Raw genomic sequence first — 24,367 nt, forward strand, 5'->3', positions numbered from 1 at the left:
TATTTTAGCAACCAAGTACATATAGTTTCGCGTTGACATAAAATTGACTTTCTATTAACAATTATTTACAATTTTGTGTATTATTTGTTGCATAGTACAAACAATTATATAGCATTACTTGCAAAGTTATTGTAATAATTAATAGACGAACTAAATCGAGAAGTTGAATTTAATTCCCGCATGTAAGAAATTTTATGTGGAAAAATATTATTCCACAGTAATATGAATCAAAAATAAATCCCAAGGATAATTGAATAATAAATCAATCAAGAATAATTGAATAGTAAAGAAGACCTGAGAGAAACTCACTTGCGTAACTTTCTCCCCATTTTTCGCATCTTCTCTCACGAAGGCTCTGTACGAAACTTCGCTGAAGATCGGCGCGTTGTCGTTGCTGTCGGTGACGGTGATATTGACAGTAGCGTGATTGCTTAGCGGCGGGATACCTCCGTCGACAGCTTGGATAGTGAGGAAGTAATCGCGAGCCCGTTCATAGTCCAGCTGTTCGGCGATGGTCAAGACGCCCGTCTTGGCGTCTATTTGGAACTTCTTGTGCTCATTACCACCGACGATCGAATAATATATATCAGCGTTCACCCCTGTATCCTTGGAGGTGGCGAGCACTCGTGCCACTTCGGTACCAACCGCGTAGATCTCAGGCACTTTCGCGAAGTAGAGCTTAGAAGCGAATTCTGGCGGATTGTCGTTGATGTCCTGCACGTTAACGATGAGAGAGGCGACCCCCATTAGCTGAGGGGTGCCCTGATCGAGCGCCTGAATAGTAACATTGTACATGGCCTTCGTTTCTCGGTCCAGTGGCTTGGCCAGCGTGACTATTCCACTGTCCGCCGCGATGAGAAAGTGACCATCCGCCGAATCGATAAACTCATATCGGATCTTCCGATTGATACCGATATCGTTGTCCGTAGCGTGTACCTTCGTCACTAACGTACCGATCTCCACATCCTCGGGCAAAGTACTGCTGTAAGTTGACATAGTGAATTTCGGTGCGTTGTCATTGAGATCGGAAACGAGAATCTCCAGCTGCGACGAACACTCCCAGGTTGGCTTATCCCGGTCCTGCACGTGGGCCGTCAAGGAATACTTGGCTTGAGTCTCTCGATCGAGTTGCCCAACGGTTTTCAGCACGCCCGTTTCCTTGTCTAACGAGAATTTGTCGTTATTGTCGCCAGTTAAGTAAAACCGTAGCTTGGCGTTCGGCTCGTCGTCATAGTCGGTGGCCAACACGGTCAAGACGTAGGCGCCAGGATGCGAGCCCTCGGAAAGTATTTCTCTGTAACGGTATCTGAGGCAATACGGCGGATTATCGTTGACGTCCAAGACTTGCACCGTTACTTTCGTTTCAAAAACGTATTTTCCATCGGTACCAACGATCTGAAGCTCGTAACGATCGATGGTCTCTCTGTCCAAGGATTTTGCCACGTACACCTCGCCGGTAGATCTAATTTGAAATTGCGACCTAGGGTCGCCGGATGTTATATAAAATTCTATCGGCGTATTGACATCTGTGTCTTTATCGACGGTGATCAATTTCACCACGACCGTTCCCGGTAAAGCGTCCTCGTTCACCGTAGCCTCGTAACGATCGTCGACGAACGCGGGCGAGTTATCGTTATAATCCTTTAACTTGACGTGCACCGACGTCCTCGCGAAGTGTTTCGGATTTCCATTGTCAGTGGCAACCACCTGAAAAAAAAGGATTGTTGTACGAATGTCTAACATATTCTTTTAGAGATACATTCAGAATATTTAGCACATTGCATTTATTTTACCTGAAACTTATACTCTGGTTGTTTTTCCTTATCGAGCTGTACCAACGTCGATATCCAACCGGTGTAGGCGTCCACCGTAAAAACGTTCGCTAATTCCCCTATGTCGGATCCGAAGGAGTAACGTACCTCACCGTTGCTACCAAGATCCTTATCGTGCGCAATGACTTTCAATATCGACGTCCCCTCCTCGATGTTCTCGGCCAAACTAATCGCGTACGGATTGCTCTCAAATTTCGGCGCGTGATCGTTCTCGTCCAGCACCTGAAGAGAGATCTCGGCGAGAGCTGTGAGCGGCGGGCTGGAATCTGTTTCAGCGAGAACCCCAATCAAATGACTGTCTTTCAACTCTCGATCCAACGGTCTCGCCAGAGTGATCTGGCCGTGAGAGTCGATCGTGAAGAGCGGATTATCCTCATCGCCGGACACTATGCGATATGTCACGGTGCTATTTGTGACGGTCTTGAGTTTCGTGATCGGCGTGCCGACGGAAGAGTCCTCTCTTACAAAGAATTTATCTTCTTTTCGCTCAAATAGAGGCGGGATATCGTGGGAACCCATTATGTAAATACTTAGCGGAACATCGGCGTGGTGCGTGGTCGTGCCTTTGTCCTCCGCGCGAATAAACAATTCGAACAGTTGGTTTTCTGAAAGTGAACAAATATTTATTTGTCATATGAAATCTTTAAGACGGATATCGCATTAATTTTAATCATAGCATAAAGGTAAAGTAAATATGTCTCTTACCCCACGGCACAGCGCTCTTCTGTAGATAGAGAGATCCCGTATCGGGATTTATACCGAACAAAGATCTAGCCGGCGACGTTTGCGGTTCGTAGATGGAATAAACGATCTTGGCTGCCTCATCCTCGTCCGCGTCCTGCGCCCTGACTTTCAGGAAGGGCGTGTTCAGGGACAGATTGCCCTGGATAGTCGCTTTGTATTCCCTGATAAGGAACACCGGCGCGTTATCGTTCTCGTCGCCTACCTTAACGCGCACCATCACGAACCCGGATCTACTACCACCGTCCATCGCCATGACCGGTATCTCGTAGCGCTTCTGCTCCTCCCGATCGAGCTTCTTACGCGTCACTATCTCGCCGCTGAGCTTATTTATGTCAAACACCTCCTTCATCATCTCCGATATTATCGCGTACGTCACCGTGCCGTACTCGCCGAAGTCTTCGTCCACGGCCAGCACGCTGGTGACCAGTCTACCAGGCAACTGGTTCTCCAGGACGGTCACCTCGACCACCGGGTTCGGGAATTTCGGATTGTGCCTATTCGCGGGCAGAATCTCGATCTTGACGCGGGTGAAGCTGGTGTAGACGCCGTCGGTGACGGATACATTAAGCATGCTGAGTTTTTGCTCGCCAAAATTCTGCATGTTTATCAGCGAAATGATGCCGGTCGACTGGTCGATGTTATATGTCTGCTGTTCGTTTCCACCTACGATGGTGTACGTTAGCTTTTCGTCGACGTAGTCGGGATCGCTGGCCGACACCACCGTCACGAATTGGCCACGCTCGGCGTGTTCCGACAGGGAACAGGTGTACGAGGGCTGCTCGAACTTGGGCGGATTGTCGTTCATATCGATCACGCTCACCCAGACGTGCGCCGTGCTCGATAGACTCGGCACGCCGCGGTCCATGGCGATCACGGTGAAATGATGGGACTCACGGCTCTCGTGATCCAGAGATCGCTTGAGAAATATCACCCCCTCGTCCGGATCGATGTGGAAGAGATCCGTGCTGTCCTCGGTGTCATTTTGAATAGCGTAACGAACTTGTTGATTGATGCCTGCGCAAAAATGAATATGGATATGACGAAGATATCAGCTTTTTCCAAATTTCATCCATATATGTATAGAAACCAGGGGAGAGATAATCCGATTTTCAGCGCGAAGCTTAGAAGTTTGATTTCACGCTTACCCGTGTCATTGTCTCTGGAGCTCACTCGTAGAACGGGGGTTCCGAATACCGCCGCCTCCGATACCGAGATATTGTAGGAGTCCTGGGTGAATTCGGGCGGGCAGTCGTTCACGTCCAGGACGAGGATGCTGACGAGCACCTCCGCGTAAACGCCTGACACGCTGTCGGTGGCGCGCACGGTCAGCTCATACTGCTTCTTTTGCTCATAATCCAGCTCATCCACCACATAGATTACACCTGATTTATACGAAGAAAAGATTGTAGACCCAAAGCACACACTACGCAGCGGAGTGTCTACGTATCCGTCAAAGGAGCGGTGCTCTTTTTGAAAGCGAGTGCGTATGGGAAATTAATATATTCTGTTGATACTTAACTTTTATATTATCGCCATTTTGATTTCACAATTATTGGAATTTGGTGAATTTAGAATCACCTAAATTTACAATGTAAAATTATGTACAGGGTACAGGAGAAAAACGATCAAAGTCCACTTCTTGTCGAAATTGATCTGATAATGTTATCTTGTGGCATTTTTAAAAAACTTTCATAATTCTTATCTTCTATTTTTTTATCACGTTTTGATAAAAAAAAATTACAATTCACTGGAAATAAGGCCGAAAGGTGTTTTCCCGTGCTAGGGAAAAACGATTATAGTCCACACGCTTGTGAGAAAAAAACCAACATACAATATAAACACTAAGTAAATAATATGCATTTCAATACTTTTTCCAATAGCTTCCTAAGATATCTGATGTTTTGAAACTTAAAATTACGTTTTTCTCGAGATTTCTCCGGATAGACATTGATCGTTTTTCCCCTATATCCTTCACATAAATTTGCGATATTAATTCGACGGATCTGTAGACACTGGAAGACGTGAATAAATGCAGTTACGCGTGTAATCATGTTTACATAAAACGTCAGAGATTCCATGTATGATTTGCCAATGCCTGGTAATAATGCCTGCACCTCTCGAGAGATAAATGTCAAAATTTTACATCGCGACTGCATCACTCTGATGTATCGCGGTGTTCTTATTAAATTAATTCCGAAATAATCTAGAAAATGAAATAGATAATAATAGCGTATCTGCCTTACGTAAGGTGCAGGCACGACATGCGAGCAGGTTGAAGCTATTGAAATCTCGTGAAGAAAATGAAAATGGGTGGGCCGCACGTTCACATCACAGGCGAAATATTTATGATGTGTCTAGACTGGCCTCGGATCGTGGAACGATAGTGCGTGTAAGCGGCTATTGTGTTCCAAGCCGGTGTTTCGTGTGGTTCCATCGCGATTACAATTTAATGAGACCCGCCCAGATTACGATCGTGGAAAAACGGGGAGTGGGAACAAAATTAATTTTGTGGATGTGATGTACACGACCAAAGCGGTTTATATTTAGGAGAGGAGAAGGCTCTCTCGAAAGCAGATATTGTAATCTTTTTAATTGAAAGGCTCAGAAAACTTTATCTTCGTAAATGTTAGCCTGCCGCGAGAGCGTGCAATACGGCTTACGCTACAAGCTAGCAAACTATGTCAATAATTCGGAACGTTTATCTTTTATTGTTACTTTCATTGTAGCATGTATCGTGCGATTAATACGTTTAATTAAGTGTTACGGACAATATGCAATAAAATCAAAATTAGTTGGTGGAAATTAAAAGATGTGAAAAAATAAACATAAAACTAAACATGCCGTATATGTAATTTGAGAAATATGAGAAATGTATCTTACACAAATTTTGTAAAGGGGATTGATGCATTCATTTGTAGCAGTGAATATTGTATATATATACACACACACACGCGCGCGTGTGTGTGTGTGTGTGTGTGTGTGTGTGTGTGTGTGTGTTTGTGTATGTCTATTCACATATATACATATAGTTTCTGTAATAATGATATAACCGAAAATAAAATAATTCTTCGTGAAAACAAAGCTCTGTATAAAAAAATTTTATTCTACATCTTTGTCTTAGCTTTTCATAAAGAATTCTTTTATTTTTGATTGCACCACTTCAGAAACACAATGTATATTACGTATGTTTTAAGAGAGAATAGATTGCACATGTCGGCGTGTTGTTATGGTAATTGCATAAGATAATTGAATAATTTGCATCGATCAAAATGTTAATTGGAAATTCAATCAAGCACTGCAGCAATTGATAGGCGTATATATATTCTGAATTGTTAATTACATTTTCTATTAAAAGTTTAAGATTAAATTTGCGATTTCATATTGAGAATAACATGACAGCAATCGATTGTTTAAATGTGAATCTAGAAATGACTGACTTCGTTCTTTAAAAGTCTATATAAGATATCTCCGGAGTAGAATTATAATAGATGTATAAAACATCTTTATAAATTAAGAGCAAGTAAGAAATTCAAATCTGAAAGTTCTACATTACATTCGATGCTATCGAATCGGTAATACAAGTCGCTCCCGATTTAATTATTGAATCTCAGATTTATCCAAATTCAATTTCGTTGTTCGCGCATTGTTTCAATCTATTCGATCCAACTGCAGTGATTTGCCTGTGATATTACATCGTGCATGAACATAGAGCGGTGTATGACATAGCGTAGCAACACAGCATAAGACCGATAGAACTAGAATTTTTTTTTTATACTCACAAGGACCATTGTTACTGTCGGGGGCTGCGAAACAGGGAGATACAACAAGACTTTAATCTCTAGTTTCCAGACACAAGCAGTTGTAAGAAATACATATGGAACAAGTATCATGATCTGAGTACAATTATCTACTACGAAAAAGTAACCATAAATACGAACAACTACTAAAAAATATATAATCGAAAAATATATTCGTTGGAAAGCCAAATAAAGATTAAATAAAGAAAAATAGAAAATAAAATAACGTAGAATCGGCGCTAATCAATTTAAATTTTAAAATGTGTGTAAAAATACCTAAAATTTTAATATCTCATGATTAAAATTATAAATTAAACAGATTAAAAATATTATGTTTCATCGATTTGTCCATCTTCCCCTAATTTTACCAATATTGTTATGCGATTAGAATTTAGTAACCAACTACCATAATGCAGCAAAACTGACAAGTTTACTAAATATAGCCATACTAGCAATATATCATAAGAAACCCTTTTGTTTGAATAGTGTAAGTCCCATAGCCAAGTTACGAAATAAAAAGGGGAATTTTTTATTCGGGTCCATGTCTGACATATTCATTTCAATGTAACGTTTATATATTTTCACTTAAAAAAAGACTCTGAATATGGAACATTTTCACAATTTTATTGACTACAAAAAATCTTTAAATAAATTTGGTTTATGATATTTCTTGCTGCGCAACTAATAGGAAACAACATCGCCAAATTTTATATGCTTCTACTTTTTCACTGTATCATACAACTTTTACGTTACTATCTCATACGAAATTATTTACTTGTGTAGAGTTCTCATTTTTCATCTGATAGCGCATGCCCGAGAATTTATGTTGCGTATATTTTATTTTACTTACCCGTGTTGAAGTCCAGGGCAAACTCCTCAAAATCATTGCCCTTAGTAATGCTGTATATGAGTTTGCGATTCAGAGGTGACTCAGCTTGAATGGATAACGCCAGAGGTGAATGTACTTCTATACTCTCGAGCACGCTATCCGTGTAGAATTGCTTGTCAAATACTGGCATCGAGCGATCTATCACCTTCACGTTGACTGGCACCTCAATAGAACAAGGCGTTATTCCTGCAATCATATTTAGAAGTTCATTTAAAACGGGCTTAAGCGGAAAGCAGAGTTATTGACTTTAATAAACTCACCGCCGTCGTACGCGGCGATCGTAAGCTGGTACTCGCGATTGTGACCTTCGAGATTCTGTTTTAACGATATTTCACCGGTTTTCCGGCACACCTTGAAAAGTTCCCCGTGACCCTTCTTCAATTCGTATCTCACCTCGCCGTTATCGCCGCTATCCATGTCTATCGCGTGAACCTGAATAATAAGAGCGAGACGTTTTAAAATTTATGTATACAAGATCGAAGTTAAAATTGAAAAGAAAAATCATATCATTCATGTATTATAAAAAGAAATCCCCTTTACCTTCGTAATGACGTCGCCTTTTTGAGCATCGACGGAGACGACAGCGTAGTAAGGTAAATTAACGAATATCGGACAATTGTCGTTTATGTCGAGTATAGTGACATTCACTATGACATGAGCCACCCTGGGCTTCTCCCGATCCGGCGGGTGGCTCTTCGCTTCGACGATCAATTCATAGTGATCGCACACCTCTCGATCGAATCGTATGCCATTGGTTCTGATCGCTCCGGAAGTTGGTCCGATTACAAACATGTCGGTGGGATTAAGAATGCTGAAGACAATGTGCTCGTTCAATAAACTACCGAGAACGTTCACTACAACTACGGTTGCAATCTTCGTGGAGTTCTCCAAGATGGCACCTTCGTAGACATTCTTTTGGAAGATCAAACCGGAGTTCTCCGATTTTTCTACCATCACGTTCACCTGCGCCACGCTCGAGTACTTGCCGTCTGACACTCGCACATGGAGAAGATAGTTCTTCTTCATACGTTCTGGATTATGGACCGTAATAATGCCGCTCTGAGCATCTATATCGAAGGTGTGAGCCTTATTCCCATCGATGATGTCATATCTAAATAATTATGAAACGCATTAACCATCAAGTAAGCTATATGTAGAAAGCAAATCGAGAATCTCAATAATGTAATTAACAAGAGATTTAAAGAACATCTTTTATGGATACGTGCATCCGTCATTTAGTAATTTTCAATAAAAATGATACGCAACGTAAACGAAATACAGTCATTATTATAAACTAAAGCATCTAATATTGAATACAAGATTCTAATAAGGGTCTTGACAGCTCGAAAGCCCACTAACGTTTCTGCAGCGTACGTACCTCAATGCCGCTCCTTCGGAGCTGTCAGGATCGACGGCGTTCACCCGAGTGACGGCGACGTTCTTATACGTCGGCAGCAGAAGCGTGACGTTGTAATCAGTCCTGGAGAACTTAGGCGGACAATCATTGACATCTGTCACGGCTATCATCACTTTGGCGGTGGTCTCGGACGAGAGCTTTGGCTTGCCTAAATCCGAGACCTTCACGTGAAACGAGAACGTCGGTATGGTCTCGTGGTCCAGCAGCATGACCGTGCGTATGGCGCCGGTGCTGGAGTCTATGTGGAAGTACTTTCGCGGCAAATCCTCGACAATGTCGTAATTGAGCAGCGCGTTCAACTCGGAATCCGCGTCCTCGGCCTTGATGACCAGCGGCGCGCTCGTGTTGGTCAACACGAGGGAACCGATGCTGGCACCCTCGCTGATCTCGCCGCTGTACTGGGCCTGCAGGAAGCGCGGCGCGTTATCGTTCCGGTCGAGCACGTGAACGATGACGTTGCACGTGGCGGACGCGCCGGCCATATTCGTCGCCAACACCGTCAGATTGTAGAACTTGGTCGTCTCGTAGTCCAGCTGATTCTTGATGACGATCACGCCGGTGCTCGGATTCACGAAGAACGTGTCGTCGCGATTGCCGCGCACGATCTCGAACTGCAACGACGACGTACTCCGCGCCTCCACGTGCTTCACGTACGTGCCCAGCTGCTGATTCTCGTATATCTCCGCGGACAGCTCCTTCTGGATGAAGCGTGGCGAGGCGTTGTCGGCCATCGTCACCATCACGTGCACCGGTACGGTGTTCGCCAGCGCGGGAGAGCCGTGATCGGTCGCCTTCACGAGTAGGATGTACTCGGAGGAGACGCCGAGGTCGAGCTCGCGGGCGACGCGGATGAAACCGAGATCCGGATCGACGGTGAACACGTTGCCGACATTGCCGGACGTGATCGAGTAGGTGATCTTGGCGTTCTCGCCGCGATCCCGATCGATCGCGCACACCTGCACCACCGCCGTGCCGATCGGCGAGCTCTCGTATACTTTGCCCTGAATGATCTCGCTGATAAACTCGGGCGCGTGATCGTTGTGATCGTGGACAGTGACAATCACGCGAGCGTAGTTGCGCTTGGCCGGCGTGCCCTGATCCTTGACCATCACCGTCAGCACGTGCTCCTCGATGGTCTCCCGGTCGAGCGGCTCGTTCAACGTGATCGAACCCAAGACCGAGTCCACGTGGAAAATCTCGAGCGATGCCTGAGTCTGCGCCGCGTGCAGGCTGTAGAAGACCTTCTTATCCTCGTCCTCGTCGGTCGCGTGCAGCTGCAGGATTCTCTCGCCCTTCTCGACATTCTCCGAGATGTCGACGCGATACGTGTTCTCGGTGAACTCCGGCCGGTGATCGTTGATGTCGATCACGGTAACGAGCAGCTGCGTCAGCGTCGTGTGTACGCCGTCGGTTACGCCGATTGTAAGATTGTAGAAGTTCTGGGTCTCCCAATCCAGCCTCTTGGCCAGCAGCACGTTACCGTTGTCGCGGCCGATGAAGAACTCGTCGCGCTTGTCGCCGTCTAAAACGTGTCGGCAGAATTTTCAGGGTGACTCTTGTGATTTCTAGCATTTAATCCCATCATAGATACGCGGAAGCGTAATGTTTAATCCTAGCTAGCCACACTTATTTTCAAGTCCTTAATTCGACACACTTCGTGAGACCGTTCGACTTTGTCGCGTTGTCATTTTCATGCTAATTAATATGTTTAATGTAAGATATGTTTATGGATAATATTAGATCAAGAAAATGAGTTGAGTTTAAACTGAATTTATTATAAGAAAAAGATTGCAAGAAAATGGAGAAAGTGTTTTCAGAGAAAAAAATTCTCAAATAGTTTTGTAAATGCGATTTAAGAAAAAGTAATGTTTATTCGTTGTTAGCGGATACCTAATACTTAAGAAAAAAAAGCAGTATGCTATGATTCGTTCCAAAAAGTATATCAATTTAGTCATTTGAATTGTATAGCAATTTTCACAAAGAAATAACGAGTCTAAATACAAATAGTATAAAATAACTTTTTACTTTTAGCATGACCTCACATCAAGTATACATTGTTATAAGTATTTGGATTTGTTAAAGAATTATTTTAAAAATTTACAATTTCTTTAAACACAAATAATGTGGAAAACTAGAAAACCGAAAAATGTGGCGAGCTAGGATTAAGAAAATATAGCAAAAATCAGATATCTTTTTATGAGATAAATATACATCCTTATCTTTGCGTTTTAAAAATTTTAAAATTAGAAGTTAGATTACTGAACGATCATATCTTTGGCACGAGAGTAATAAAGAACGCAATGTCTCTCACGGGAATTCTAGATCATCGTGAAAAATGTGTATCCTTTCTTACCTAAAATATCGTACCACAGAGAATCACCGTCTCGGTCGCTAGCTTGCACGAGGGCGACTAAAAAGCCCGCCTCGTCGCTCTCCGTGACTTCTACACTTTGATTGTTTGTCTTGAACACTGGAGGGTTCTCCGATTCCTTCGGCGCCTCCACAACTTGAACAGAAACTCGAGTCTGATGACTACGCTGGGGCTCACCGTGATCGGCCGCTCGTATCTGCAGAGGATATACAGCACGTGGAAACTCCCATTCAAATTGAGTTTACATTGTATAAGAATACCGGGTATGAATATGCCACATTATAAAGTCAGAATCTAAAATCCAACGTGATATGATGCAAACTTACTCAAATTTCTTCTTGCCTCTACGCGCCAATTGTTACACAACTTAATATTATTTTATAGGAATAACGAACAATTATGTATCACTTTTACTCTGATTATTTTATTTCTATACTTAAAGATTTTTTTCACAAGGCAGGAACGCACCGCGATTGTAACAGTTTGCAAAATTTGCATTTTGTGAGTGTCAATAAATAATTATTTCACACTATGTATATAGTTATTCATCCCGTATATGATTTTCATTTTCGACGATTAGACTTTGAAATTTCGATTACACAACAAGAGATCGCCCATTTCATTTTCTAATAAAACAGTTATTTGTACACCACTAAAGTGGTTTTAATTAATAAAAAAAAAAAAGATTACCATCATTTCGTATTCTTGTCCAGCCTCGAATCCACGCTGGGAGTACACCATCCCCGTGGTGGGATGAATTTTAAACTTGCCCTTTCCCCGACCGCCTTTGATGCTATACTGGATTCTCCCGTTGTCACCGATATCTTGGTCATACGCAAGAACCTAAACGTAAATTCCGAAAGTTATCTCATTGCCATTATGTTACGACAAAACCATCGACCGTGACGGAAATTCATCCGGCACGAAAGAAACGTTAGTATTACTTTCGGTACAATCTATCATTGAGAGAATGCTGCGAACAAGAATTGACCCGAAGACAGTGATTAGCGTCATTTATAGAGATGTGCGAATCAAGGATTTTTTATGTCGAATCGAATCAAATCAAAGCGAATCGAATGATTCGAGTCGAATAGTTGAAATATAATTTTTAATTAACAATAAAATAATTATTACATTAAATTTTAATAGATAATATCTATGTAAAAGAATATTTAAACGTGGAAAAATAATATTGATTATATAATATAAATTCTTTTCAAAACAAAAAAATATATTTAAATATTTAATATGAAACTAATAAAATATATTTTATTTAATGTCGCAGATAGGTAACTGAAACAATTAGCCGAAAAATCATAAATAAATTATTAAAATACTCTAATTTCGTATCCAATAACATTATCTAATTACATATATAGAAATTAAAATAAAATAATATATAGTAAATATAGTTTATTTTATTATCAATGCTCATAGCTTACTATGTTTTACATATAGCATATATGTTCAAACTTTAACTTATTACAATTTGATAGGCTCACTGGACATGTCAAAAATTAAAAATAAACTTTTTGGCTGCTACTTATTAGTTAGTCGCTCAGGGAGTGGTTTGATTATAAACGGGGAATATAATTTTATAAAATTGACAATATATGTATATATTATGTATGATTCGTATCCGAACTATCCAGATTCGAAATTTTCGAATAGTTTTAAATCATAGAAATTCGAATTCGAATAGTTCGCACATCTCTGGTCATTTAACATAAACATTCCTATTCAAAGATCGTAAAAATGGCTCGTATCGGCGCACAAGTATCTCTTTAAAAAAAAAAAAGGAATCTTTCAAATAAAAGATGCTCCTTTCTGCAATCCTCTAAACGTCTAAACGCAAACTGCATACTCAGGCTCGCGAGAGATAGAGGTAGATGCAACTTGCGCAATTATACGTTCCTCACGGCGCGTCGCGAAAAACAACGAGTCGAAGGATCGAAGCGCAATGTGGCATAATCCGCATGCGGTACATCGAGAAAGAGCTAAAGATCGTCGTGATAGCAAGATGCAGCAGGCTCTCCTCCGCGGTCTATCGCGGGATGTCTCAAGCGTGCTAACGATCGCAATCGCGGGGTGCCGCGGACTCGAGAGAGTAAGATTGGTAGCCGAGCGAAACCGGAAACTGTTGCGGTGCGACGGCGATGGGAGGATGCAACTCGCTCCCGCGAGTGTATTCACGTGTTATTCCCGGCAAAACGGACGAGTCCAGGCGTGTACACGGAAAAAATATAGTTGTCTGTGCATTAGCTTCCGCTGTTTCCACCGACAGCTCTTGTATTTCTCTCTCTCTCTTCCTCTCGTTCTCTCCGGAGCGAACATTTTTCTCCGGGTATACCCTGCCGACTCGTTCGTTGCTGCACCAGCGGCGATCGCGTTTCTCTCCTTCCGGCATCCTCTTCAGCATGGGAAAACGGGAGAAATCGGGAGGCGCGCGATAAACTTGACTAATTACTTATCCGACTCCGCGCGAAAGGCGTCGAGACCGTACCCCTTGATGTCTCTCTTGGCGCGCCCGCGCCGGCTGGCTTTTGGCATTTTAACGCGGCACATGTATCCTCGCACATTGCATGTACCGTGTTACCTGAGTTATTTGCAATTTCAAACTTACGCTCGATGTTTGAAACGATACGCAGATACAATCCGCGATATCTCGTTCCGCCCTATTTCCCCTCCAGCTGCGCGTTCGCTCGTGGAGGTGAGATGCTTTTCGATCGCGTATCTCGTGCGGACGTTGCGCGTGATGTGCAATATGATCCTGGGAAATATATCCCTTCGACTTGTGAAGGTAGCGACGAGACGTGAATGACCCGTGCCGAACCGGGAATCCAGCGGAAAATTTCGCAAGCGCGGTACCCCGATACCCCTCTCGCTAAACCGCAAGATCCTCGGTGGTGTGCAATCATTAGCAGCGATAAGATAACGGAACATTCTCAGGCGGCAGCCGCGCGTCGTACGATAAGGCAACATTCAGGAGCACAATACACATAGACGAGCACAAGAGAGGCACGAATTATCAGATAAAGAGAGAGCGAGAGGATGCGAAGAGGAGGAACGGAGAGAAAGACAGACGCGGGGGTGAAAAGGGGTGCAGCCAAGAATGCCAACAATGTTATATGTATATACATATGGTATATAAAGATTGTGCGCAGGATAGGACAAAACATTCAATTAATAATTGTAAACCTTGAGTGGTCGCGCACGGAAGCTTGATTACCGAATAGAGTGCTGTTACATACATAATTATATAAATCCATTATAATTGCCGACTTCGTCGACTACACTTGGCTTTCAGAAATAGTTCTACCACGTGCGACCAGTCAAGGTGTGTGATCAATCAAGTGCGTGTACACGTGGCCGTCCTATCGACGGGCACAGCGATAGCATGAGAGAAAGATATATATATAACCATAAATATGGATTAAAACGTACAATCGGCATAAAAGCGCTCATGAATCAACGCAAACGGCCCGCGTAAAAATGAAACGATCCGGCCAGTTCCCGCATAATCAAATATAAAATATAATATACATAAGAGCTCTATTTGTATGCTCGCTCGCACCGCGCTAGGCGCGCTTATTTTACGTGCCAAGGTGTCCTTACCCTGAAGATACGATCTCCTGACAAGGTGTCGGGGCTAAATGTCTCCCAAGTCCCGTTCTCTAGTAACGTATCGATCGAAAGGTCGAACTCCCGCGAGCGGTTCCTCGATTTCTGTCGAGAACCAGAGAGGACAGCTTTTAGCCTCAGGACTGTTTCTATCGGGTGGTTCGATTCTTTTTTCTCTCTCCCCCCCCCTTCCCGACGACTATACGTATCTGCGCGCTGATCGTTTATCCTCGTTATCCTTCTTCCTGCCGACGGGCACGGACGACGTCGCCCCGACCTCGCGTCGTCGTCCCGAGAAAAACTTGAAGCCCATTCAAGTTCCCGACGTAATAAAGCCGCGCGCGAAACTTCGCGGTGCTCTGCACACCCCTTTTAAGTAGAAAGGCCTGACATTTTTGCATAATTACTTTCGCACGTGTTCTCATTTTATCTACGGCGTGATATTGCACCCGGTGTCACATAGGTACATACAGCGATCACGAAATTATTTAATTTGTGTTTCATGCGCGCGGGGATGCGAGATTTTTTAATTTTTAGCTTTTTCTGTCAACGAGATTGGTGGGTATTGTTTCGTAATGCAAAGCTAATGCTCTCGTTTTGGAAAATTCGGTCTCCGTTTTGTATATTTTTCAGGCATCGTGCTGCAAGTAAAAAGCGTTTTTCCTCCGTATTTTCCTGTTTTCTCGTAACACGACGCGGATTAAACACATTCCGGATGTGTATAGTATAGCTGTAAACAAATAACATTAATATTTGTGTCGTGTGTGTGCCTGTGTGCGTGCAGTATGTATGTATGTGCACGTGCACGAGAATCGACCGACATAACTGTAATGAAAAGTAGCACATTTTATACGCGCTACTACACCGGTTAAGATGCGATAAGCTTTGCGTTTTTTTTTAATTATCTCTCTACGCCAATTAGATCTGAAATATAAATTAAAAGGACTTTATTCTTTTCTCGCTGTTATACGTGACGACAAAATCTCGCGGTCGTGCTTAATTGTAAACGCGCTGTATTTAAGTATTGATCTCCCTTGGATCAAAGTCGTAAATTCTCTCGTCTTCAATTAGGTCTGCACCGTTTCAGCGACGCCTCGTAATTTAATTTGCGCCGGCCGACCTCCAGCCGATGCTCGTGTTTGCAGCGGACGTGCGACGTTCACATGGAGGTTCGCCTTCGTATTCACAAAGGTTACAGGAGAAAGAGAGAGCGATAGAGAAAGATGAGAGAGATCGAGAGAGATGGAAGAGAGAAATAGGATGACGGTTGTGCCGGGGATCCTCGTGCTAGGGTTCATAAGCTAAATCTACCCTTTCTACGCGACGATACCTCTCCCCACCCCTCGGTGATGGATTACTTTGATCATTGAGAAGATACATTGAAAACAGAAGGCTTTGATGGGAAAACGACAACGACAAGCGAGGGAGAAGGGAAAATAGGAAAAGTCGCAAGCAGTCTGCTCCATGGTATAATGTATAATATATCAGGCTAGGTCTCTTTTTTGTTTTTATGGCCCGACAGCGTGACGCTCTTGTGAATTGTGCGTTAGTGGAATACTCGCGAATTCCGGGCCAAGTTACGGGCCGCGCGTCGCGAGACGACCAACAACGTGAGACATGAATAGAATTTTACACGCTCATGTAGCGAGACGATTCGTCGTCCGCAATGCGAATTAAAACAATTTAACGCGCGGTATGTACAGCGAGATGCTACAAAGGTAGGCGCTTTTTACACACACGGGGACGACAACGGAGAAAGCAGGATCGTACGGGGAGAGATTTGGGTCGCTCGCCGTTCGCGACCGCCTTTGTTCTCTGTGCCCCTTGTCCATTCGCCGGCGGTGGAAATGTATTTACAAGAAACACGGATGAATGGGAAGCCCATCGGGAAGAGCGCGGTGTGATGCGATGTGCACGGTGAAACTCAAAGAAATCTCTACCTGGAAGAGCGGCTTGTCGGTCGCCGGCGACGCTGGAATCTGGACCGTGTAGAACTTCTGCTCGAATTCCGGACCGTGGTCATTAATGTCCGCTACCTCGATGACGACTCTCGTAGTCGACGACAAAGGTGGCCTGCCGTTATCTCTCACTGTCACCTGAAAGCACGAGATCACCCCCACAATTACACAGTAATAGAATAATTTAATATATCACCAAACATATTATATTACACGTTACGTTTAGAACCGCGACACAATCGTTCAAAGATACATGTGAAATAATACAAATATATTAGATGTAAATTTTATTGTAGAGTATACTTTACAGAATTACATTAACATATAACTGTGTATTAAAACTAAAAGATATTAATAAATACTGAAATAAAAAAATGTAAAGCAGTAAGAAAGATTGACTGATGATTGATGAATTATGTAAAACCGTTGTACCGTTGAATTTAAAATTTTATTTTTATGATAATCACATTTCGATAATATAAAGAAAAATATACGGTTATAATAATCCTATAAATATGAAAATTTTATTAATTACAAAATATTATAAATATCGCTATGTGAGAGAAAAAAAAGGGAGAGAGAGAGTTATGTTAGCGGATTTAGCAATATTTGAATATTGAAAAGCCACCAACGGTAATTTCAGCGAATAAACGAGTTAATACGAATTCTGATTAATTTATGGTTAAATTAACACAGATACTGAGTTATCAACAAATCAAATCACAGCATCAACATATCGTTGATTCGATTTATTACTATCTCTCGTAATGAAAGCATGCAATCGGTTTTACTACGCAAATTTCAATTTCTCTCTCTTCCTCATCGAGGCATTTATTAATATACAAATTGTGCTCTCATTTTCTCTTTCCGCGTGATGTCGCGCGATGAATACCTGGTGTATTCAAATTCCGCAACTACAACGTAGTTATGCGTACGCGCATAAATTAATATTCTCGTTCGATTGTTCGGGAAAACGCGCGAAACACGTGCGGAAATACACTTTCCCTCGGTTTCCTTCGCGCCATCGGTTATTAGCCAGAAAAATGGGAAAAGAGCAAAAGAAAAGTGCATTAGGAAGAAGTCCAAGAGGTATTTCTCCACGTAGTCGTAATGCGATAGCTTCCTAGATTTTCTCTCCGCCGGTACGACTTTTCGTACGGCCGTACCCCTTTTTCTCGCGCTTACTGCAGTCGTTGTCTTATCGCTCACGTTTCTCCTCCGTCCTACGAAAATCCTGGACTTTCATGCGCGAATATCGCACGTACGATCTGGGCAGTCGGCTGTGCTGACCGGAAGAGAGGAGCTTCAGGTCGTAAAACCAAGTGTCCCCCCCCTCCGCATCCGAGACGACGTCGCAAATCCGAGATTCCGGCCTTCGTACTCGCATCGCGCCGCGAGAATCGCGTGAACGGAGATTGAAATCCGCATAATTTTTACGATTTCAAATTTAGATGCTGGGTCATTTTTACATGTAACCGGAACATGACCTTTTTAAAAAAGAGTTGCTTTTTTAATCTCAACAGATATAAGCGCCGAGATAAACATGTTTCAACAGTGAACGTCAGAACATGTGCCACCGACATCAGATGGACTTATAATTAAACTTGGTAAATAAGTTGTGCAGAGATACCTAGGCGTTTGCTCATCGTTCGCGTCAATTTCAGTCACAAGATTTAATTTGCGTCTCCACGAAAGTCGCACGTCTGATAATAGCCGGCCACATTCTCGATTACTTTTTTTACCTCCTATATAAATCTCCTATAAATCTTGGCTGTCCCAGTTTCGTAAGAAAAACGCTCCCTATTCCATTCCGCGCTCAATTCTATAGATAGATCCGTTTCCTAGAGAGCGGCCCTTTGCGCGGACCAGTAACGAAGCATGTGACTCATCGCGACGAGCGCTCTATTACGAGACTGGTCGGGCGATCTGTCCATCCGTCCGGCGGAAGAGCCGCCGGGTAGACTGATGAGAGAGCAGACCGGTTACGAAATTCTCCGTCTCGGGTCCCCGCCGTTCGTCCCGACGTTCCCATCGTCGTTCTTCGGCGCAATAATCGGTCCTCTCACGAAGCAATTTCCGCCCGAGAGAGAGAAAGAGAGGGAGAGAGAGAGAGAGAGAACGGAGGAAAGGCTGCGGAGAGACCGCGACGTAAATCCAATGTCCCCCGGGACATCTCGCGAGAGAGACTATGCGCGTCAGATCCTCCGAGGTAACACCTGCACTAAATTAGGAGTACGAAACTCCGTTTTATACACCGGACGTCGGGGCTGGTTACCGGGACACTCTCATCTGCGACACGACGACGCGAAACACTTCCGGATTTCCCTCCGTATACGTATTCGCGTCGGCCACGCGCTTATCCGCAATGGCACTGTCACATTTCTATACAGAACGATCCGAATTCATTAAATTAAATAAAGCACACCTGGGGGGCCTTTTAGTCTGCATTTTCTGTTTGGTTCATTCAATTTGTTCATTCATTTGTTTAAAATAAAATATATAATGCACATAACATGTATTATTAACTTTATTTTCCCTGCAATAGCTCCCAATGTGAATAAACGAACGCAGACTAATACTCTCCTCTGCCTCGGAACGAGAAAATCGGTTATGAAATCCGGGAACAGCTTTATGAAATATGATGCAAGAACAGCTTGTTTTCCGAGTCATCATAGTGTAATTTTTCCATTATTTTGACTTTAATTACGCGAAAATCACATGTGCGTCCCATTTAATGAATTTGGAGAGCACATCAGCACCGGGAGTCTGCCATGTCGCGTTCGTTCCTTCGAGGCTATATAAATTTCATCACAGTCATCTTCTCGTATCTTCAAGGCGGAGGAATATATTAAGTGTCCCATTTCTGGAGCACCCTGTACAAGATGAACATGGGCTCTTACACCGTGGTAGATTTAAACGCTTGGCCGATCGCGCTAAATCCGTCCGAGCGTCGTCGTATCTCGCCCGAAGGTGTCTCGCAAGTTTCTCCCCTCTCTTCGCACTCTCCTCAAGCACTCGCAATTTTATCATTTCAGTCGGAGCGCTCGCGCGCTTTAGGCTACCGGGACGGTTTAATATCGGTATGCGATCTATGTAAACCATGCACGAAAGGGTTGGCGAGATTCCGAGAACGCGAGTCAACTCAGCAAACATGCGAATTCTAAGTAAAGATCATTATCCCGCTGCGTACTAAATACGTCTTCTTTCTTCTTTACATTCGACCTACGCGTTGACGACAACTTCCATCGGGTTTCTCATCTCAACATATCGTCATTGACAGTCATTGCACAATATTCGAATATTTTTCGAGAGATTGCATGGTATGGTCGAAACTATCAAACTTTCTACTAACAAAAAATTCATTTCTACTTTGAAATTAATTATTATAAAATTTTATGCGGCATACTGCATAATTCGGATACCGGGTCTATGTAAGTTCTTTAATACATCTAGAGCCAACTTTTTTTCTTACCGAAAACATCAAGGAAAGATATTACTTATCTCAATTTTATTCTTAATTTTCAACATTAAATATCTATGTAACGCTGCTCCTTAACTCACAAATCTATCTAAAGTAAAATACATTTGATATTAAACGAAAATGAAGGTTTTTGCTATTCTGCAAAAAACCTGCCATTTTCAATTAGTTAAGGAGACGATCCTTTTCAGCCTTTGACCAATCCTTTAACCAATATTGATCAAAGGATTCGTAAGTAAAATGTAGTTCTGAAGTAATACTATAAGAGGTGCAAAAGTTTAATTAATCTAAAAGAAAAAGTATTGCCCCTTCCTTCCCTTAACAGAATTTCACCATTAACGCGAGTATGTCGGAAGACGAAAGATGCAGTTTTCCATCGTGACAGTTTTCGCGCGTCAGTGATCGAGCCGCATTATTTCCCCGACTCAAACAGGTCTCGGTTGAGTATAGCGAGTGACAAAACCGTTGGATTTTTCGAATAACTTGGCGACGTTTCCCCGACGAGAAGTTCATCCCGCTATACGAAGCTCCAGCTCTAGAGAGGATCTCGCGTTTTCCTTCGTGATCGGGGGTAATAGCCATGCTTTGCCCGAGCAGTTCTTCAGAGCATCTTCCCGTCCCGTCGCCTCCTCCCTCGCTCCTCTTTCGCTCGGCTCTCCGTAATTACCTCGACGGCCTCTGGTGATTTCTCCGGGCTTAACCCCCGCGTTTGCGGCTAAATCCAAGGAACTCGCCACTAGTTACGGGGCATCCGAGGCACCGCCGTGACAGTCGCTATAATAAACTCGGAACTGAAAACGTGAAATGCCGCGCGCGGTTTCGCAAAGTAGCTCTTCTCCGTATAGGAGTTGCTCTTCTCGTTATTACCTCGCATCGTGATTGTCGACTGGATCGATCGACTACCGCGTGTTTCGGTTTACGTGAGAAATCATTCGGCGAAAGTTTCGCGAATTTTATAGCGACGATATTTCCTTGACGTCTTCCGGTCAAAGCGATTCTTTTACATCGAAAAGGCGTCCCAACCTCGATAAGTTCCATCGTCATTGGAACATTACCGTCGAGCGACGGATTGGAGATTCGCGGAAGAATCAGCACCGGCGACGGCGAAAAAGCTGCTTCGTAGACGACGTAAAATCATTACGTACCTTGCGCCTCTCGAAACGTCCTCCGTCTCGAAAGCCGCGCGTTGACTTTTACGGCTCTTTTCGGGGCAGGAATAAGCACGTACTAATCGCTCGGCGTATATCCTAACGGCATTGAGGATAGCATTATTCTCAGCCTCCACATTGTCGTCCGTCAGAAAATCGAAATGTTCACCCGCGAAATCGGACACGCGGCAATGATAAAATGAACGAACGGGATTTAATAATCTTATTCTGCTTGCATAAAAGCAAAATTCCGGCTTAAACCGATTCATTGTAATAACGGGGACGGTGAAAAGCGCAATGGGAAATACGGGCTTATTTCGAGAATATCGAAATATTCTCGGATCCACCTAAAGCTCGACATTAATAATGATCGGGGTCCGTATCCGCGGGAAATTTCTCCTTTGGTCTCTCGCGTTACCTGGTCGGAATAAACCCGCGTCGACCTGCCGCTAATTTCGCGCCGTAATAAATTTGCGTTTCCGGAACCGCAGGCTTCCTCTGTGAAGGTTAATTTTCCGGAAAATATGGCACTCGCGGTTTTTTTCCACAATGGGGAAAAAACTGAATTTCTCGCGATGCTAGTGCCGTGATCGCGAACACGCGCGCCAGTGTTATATAGGTACTTGACAAGCCGAAGTATCGCGCGTGACCGTCTTTCTCTCTATTCTCCTCTCTCAATCTTTTCCTCTCTTCCGCCCTTTCTCTTTGGGGGAGTAAATCGACAGATCGTTAAGAGAATATCACTCGCTCGCCGGAGCAGAAAAGCATGCATAATTTGAATTCCGTTCTGAAGGAGATTCGACTTTGTGCCGGCTCCTCGCGTGGTCGAGGCCGTTTCCGGCGACCGTTCGCTTCGGGGATTTACGCCCGCACGCACGGAGTATGATTTCGGAAATGACTACACGATAGATAGATTATCATAAAAGATTAATGGGGCGAGCGACCCCGACAGTTTGATCAAAGACTCGGCAGCTGCAGTGTTCTGTTACATTCATTATTCATCAGATGGTTACGAGTCTGCGTCGTTTACTCCGGACATGAAGCGGAGTTGTAACGCACTGACAGACGTACACTTGCCAAATTCTTGAATTTCGATGGGAAGAGCTCGATTCCTCGATATACGTATTGTAGTGCATGAGTATCTGGCACCGAGCGCCCATCATTCGTTTCTACACTTTCAAAGATGTTCGATAAAATCTTGTCTCCGAACAATGACGAAGTAAACATTTTTTTGAAACATTTTTAAGAAACTGATTAAATATATTAGCTGCAGCATACTCTTCGACGAAAAGTAAAATCTGTTGATAAATTTTTTTCAAGCTAACTCCAGTTCTTTTAGAATCAGTCGAGCTTTATTTTTTGTAATTATACCCGCTCCTTCTCCTAAACATATTAATAAGAATTAAAAATATTGAAGCTCCTTAATTTTTCTTCTCACACGGAGAGAATTTTTCGTTACATTTTATCGTTAAATTCACTACAAACTTGGGATAACTTGGCAACCAAGGAATTTTTGAAATATACAAAAGATATTTTACAAACAACGTGATAAAAATTACCAAGCAGATTGGTAATTTTTGAATAATTATTGTAATTTTAGCATATATTTTAGTAAAATTAATCAAACATATTTTATATTTTATTGTAATAGATATTAATATTTTTATTATGGTAATATATATAACGATAAATATTAAAAACATTAAAATTTTAAACTTAATCGCATTTTTATGCATTTATTGATTTATTAACAATTCATTGCTTTCCAAAATCGGGAATTTGGTTTTGTTGCATACTAGTCGCAGCTGCAACATTTTCAAAAGTAAAGTGTACATATTCAATCGCATAGTCATTTCTATCATATTTAAAATTCAAAGCGAAATTCCGCATTAATAAATATGTATTTTATCTACGCTACGTATATACGATAAGCTAGTCTGCGAAAAATAAGTATTTAACCAGTCGGTTAAAGTAGCGAGCGGATAGAACTATCATTTAGCCAGCAGCTAGGCATTGGAAAACGCTTATGGCAACTCCGCGAGATGACTAAGCGGCTAGATAAACGCTAAAGGACGGCTATCTGAGGTCGGAATAAAATCAACTTCATCCTACAGATATTCCGAAACGTCTGCGATGCCTTATTTCATATAGATACGCCTCGTTTCTTTTAAGGCAATTATTATCAATTGATCCTGAAGAAGATTGACAAGATAAAATGGTACGGTAACATATCACAATTATACACCTCGCAAATTAGTAAATTAATAAATATAAAAATAATTAGATATATACAATTTTTCGAGCAAACAAATGGAATTTTATAGATTAACAAAATCGAAATTGAACGCATGAAGCAAAGATTCTCAAACTTGTCGTAAATTTGCGATTTTCATTTCTCACCGGTACGAACGGGCCGATGCGGGAGACGAGACTCCAAAGATGTTATCAGAGAAAGCACCGCGCGTAATTGCGGTCGTTAATAATTGGAATCCCTGTCTGGAAGGCCAAGAGAGATGCGGTTTCTGCACACACCGTATCAAACGTTGAGTAAACGCGCCACGCGCGTCCGCGCGCGCGCGACGGTATTTTCCTTTTTCTTAACTCCCCGTTCAAACGTACAACCATAAAGTTTACCTTCAATTAAAGCGCGCTTCTTAAGGTGCAATTAATAATTCTAATTGGTATTACACGGCGGAGTATGCGCGCTTTATCTAGACGAATATCGGCTTTCCTCCGGAAACGTTTGATCGCGATAAACTCTCCTTAGAACCTTCCGTGATCGAAACTATCGATTAGTTTTCAACAATCAATCGCGTATCAATCAACTACGTGCTACGATCTGAATCGCAATAGATTCACGAGAAATAAATAGATTCAATAGAATAGATTCACGAGAACGCAACGAAGGGTGCGCGCTCGAACTTGTTTTTTTTTGCTCGCGAGAATTTTCCTCGACCGCGCTCCGTATCTCGTCATTCGGCCGAAACGCACGAAATATATTTGCGGAGTTTCCGCCACGGAGATTCCTGGACACTCATCGTGATTATTTTCTGCCTACTAGCGCCGCGCGTAAAAGACCGAGAACTCTTTTGCGATCCGCCGCGAGAGGCAA

At 42.8% G+C, this 24,367-nt stretch overlaps 1 protein-coding gene across 7 annotated transcripts in view; it reads right to left on the reverse strand.

Moving 5' to 3' along the window:
* Positions 1-24,367, reverse strand: part of Kug (FAT atypical cadherin kugelei) — a 322,747-nt gene that overhangs the window by 7,813 nt on the left and 290,567 nt on the right. For 4 of the 7 annotated variants that reach the window (XM_071782438.1, XM_071782439.1, XM_071782434.1 and 1 more), the window contains exons 7-19: positions 16,612-16,767; positions 14,666-14,776; positions 11,741-11,893; positions 11,033-11,246; positions 8,641-10,201; positions 7,803-8,373; positions 7,523-7,694; positions 7,224-7,448; positions 6,356-6,379; positions 3,722-3,958; positions 2,538-3,590; positions 1,794-2,437; positions 310-1,707 (exon numbers count right to left, since the gene is read on the reverse strand). In XM_071782438.1, coding sequence (XP_071638539.1) covers positions 310-1,707; positions 1,794-2,437; positions 2,538-3,590; positions 3,722-3,958; positions 6,356-6,379; positions 7,224-7,448; positions 7,523-7,694; positions 7,803-8,373; positions 8,641-10,201; positions 11,033-11,246; positions 11,741-11,893; positions 14,666-14,776; positions 16,612-16,767 — 6,519 coding nt within the window. The remainder of the gene's footprint in view (positions 1-309; positions 1,708-1,793; positions 2,438-2,537; positions 3,591-3,721; positions 3,959-6,355; positions 6,380-7,223; positions 7,449-7,522; positions 7,695-7,802; positions 8,374-8,640; positions 10,202-11,032; positions 11,247-11,740; positions 11,894-14,665; positions 14,777-16,611; positions 16,768-24,367) is intronic. The other 3 variants (XM_071782436.1, XM_071782435.1, XM_071782437.1) reach the window with 3 other exon arrangements.

Source organism: Temnothorax longispinosus, chromosome 6, assembly GCF_030848805.1.
Source record: "Temnothorax longispinosus isolate EJ_2023e chromosome 6, Tlon_JGU_v1, whole genome shotgun sequence".
Classification (NCBI taxonomy): Eukaryota; Metazoa; Arthropoda; class Insecta; order Hymenoptera; family Formicidae; genus Temnothorax; species Temnothorax longispinosus.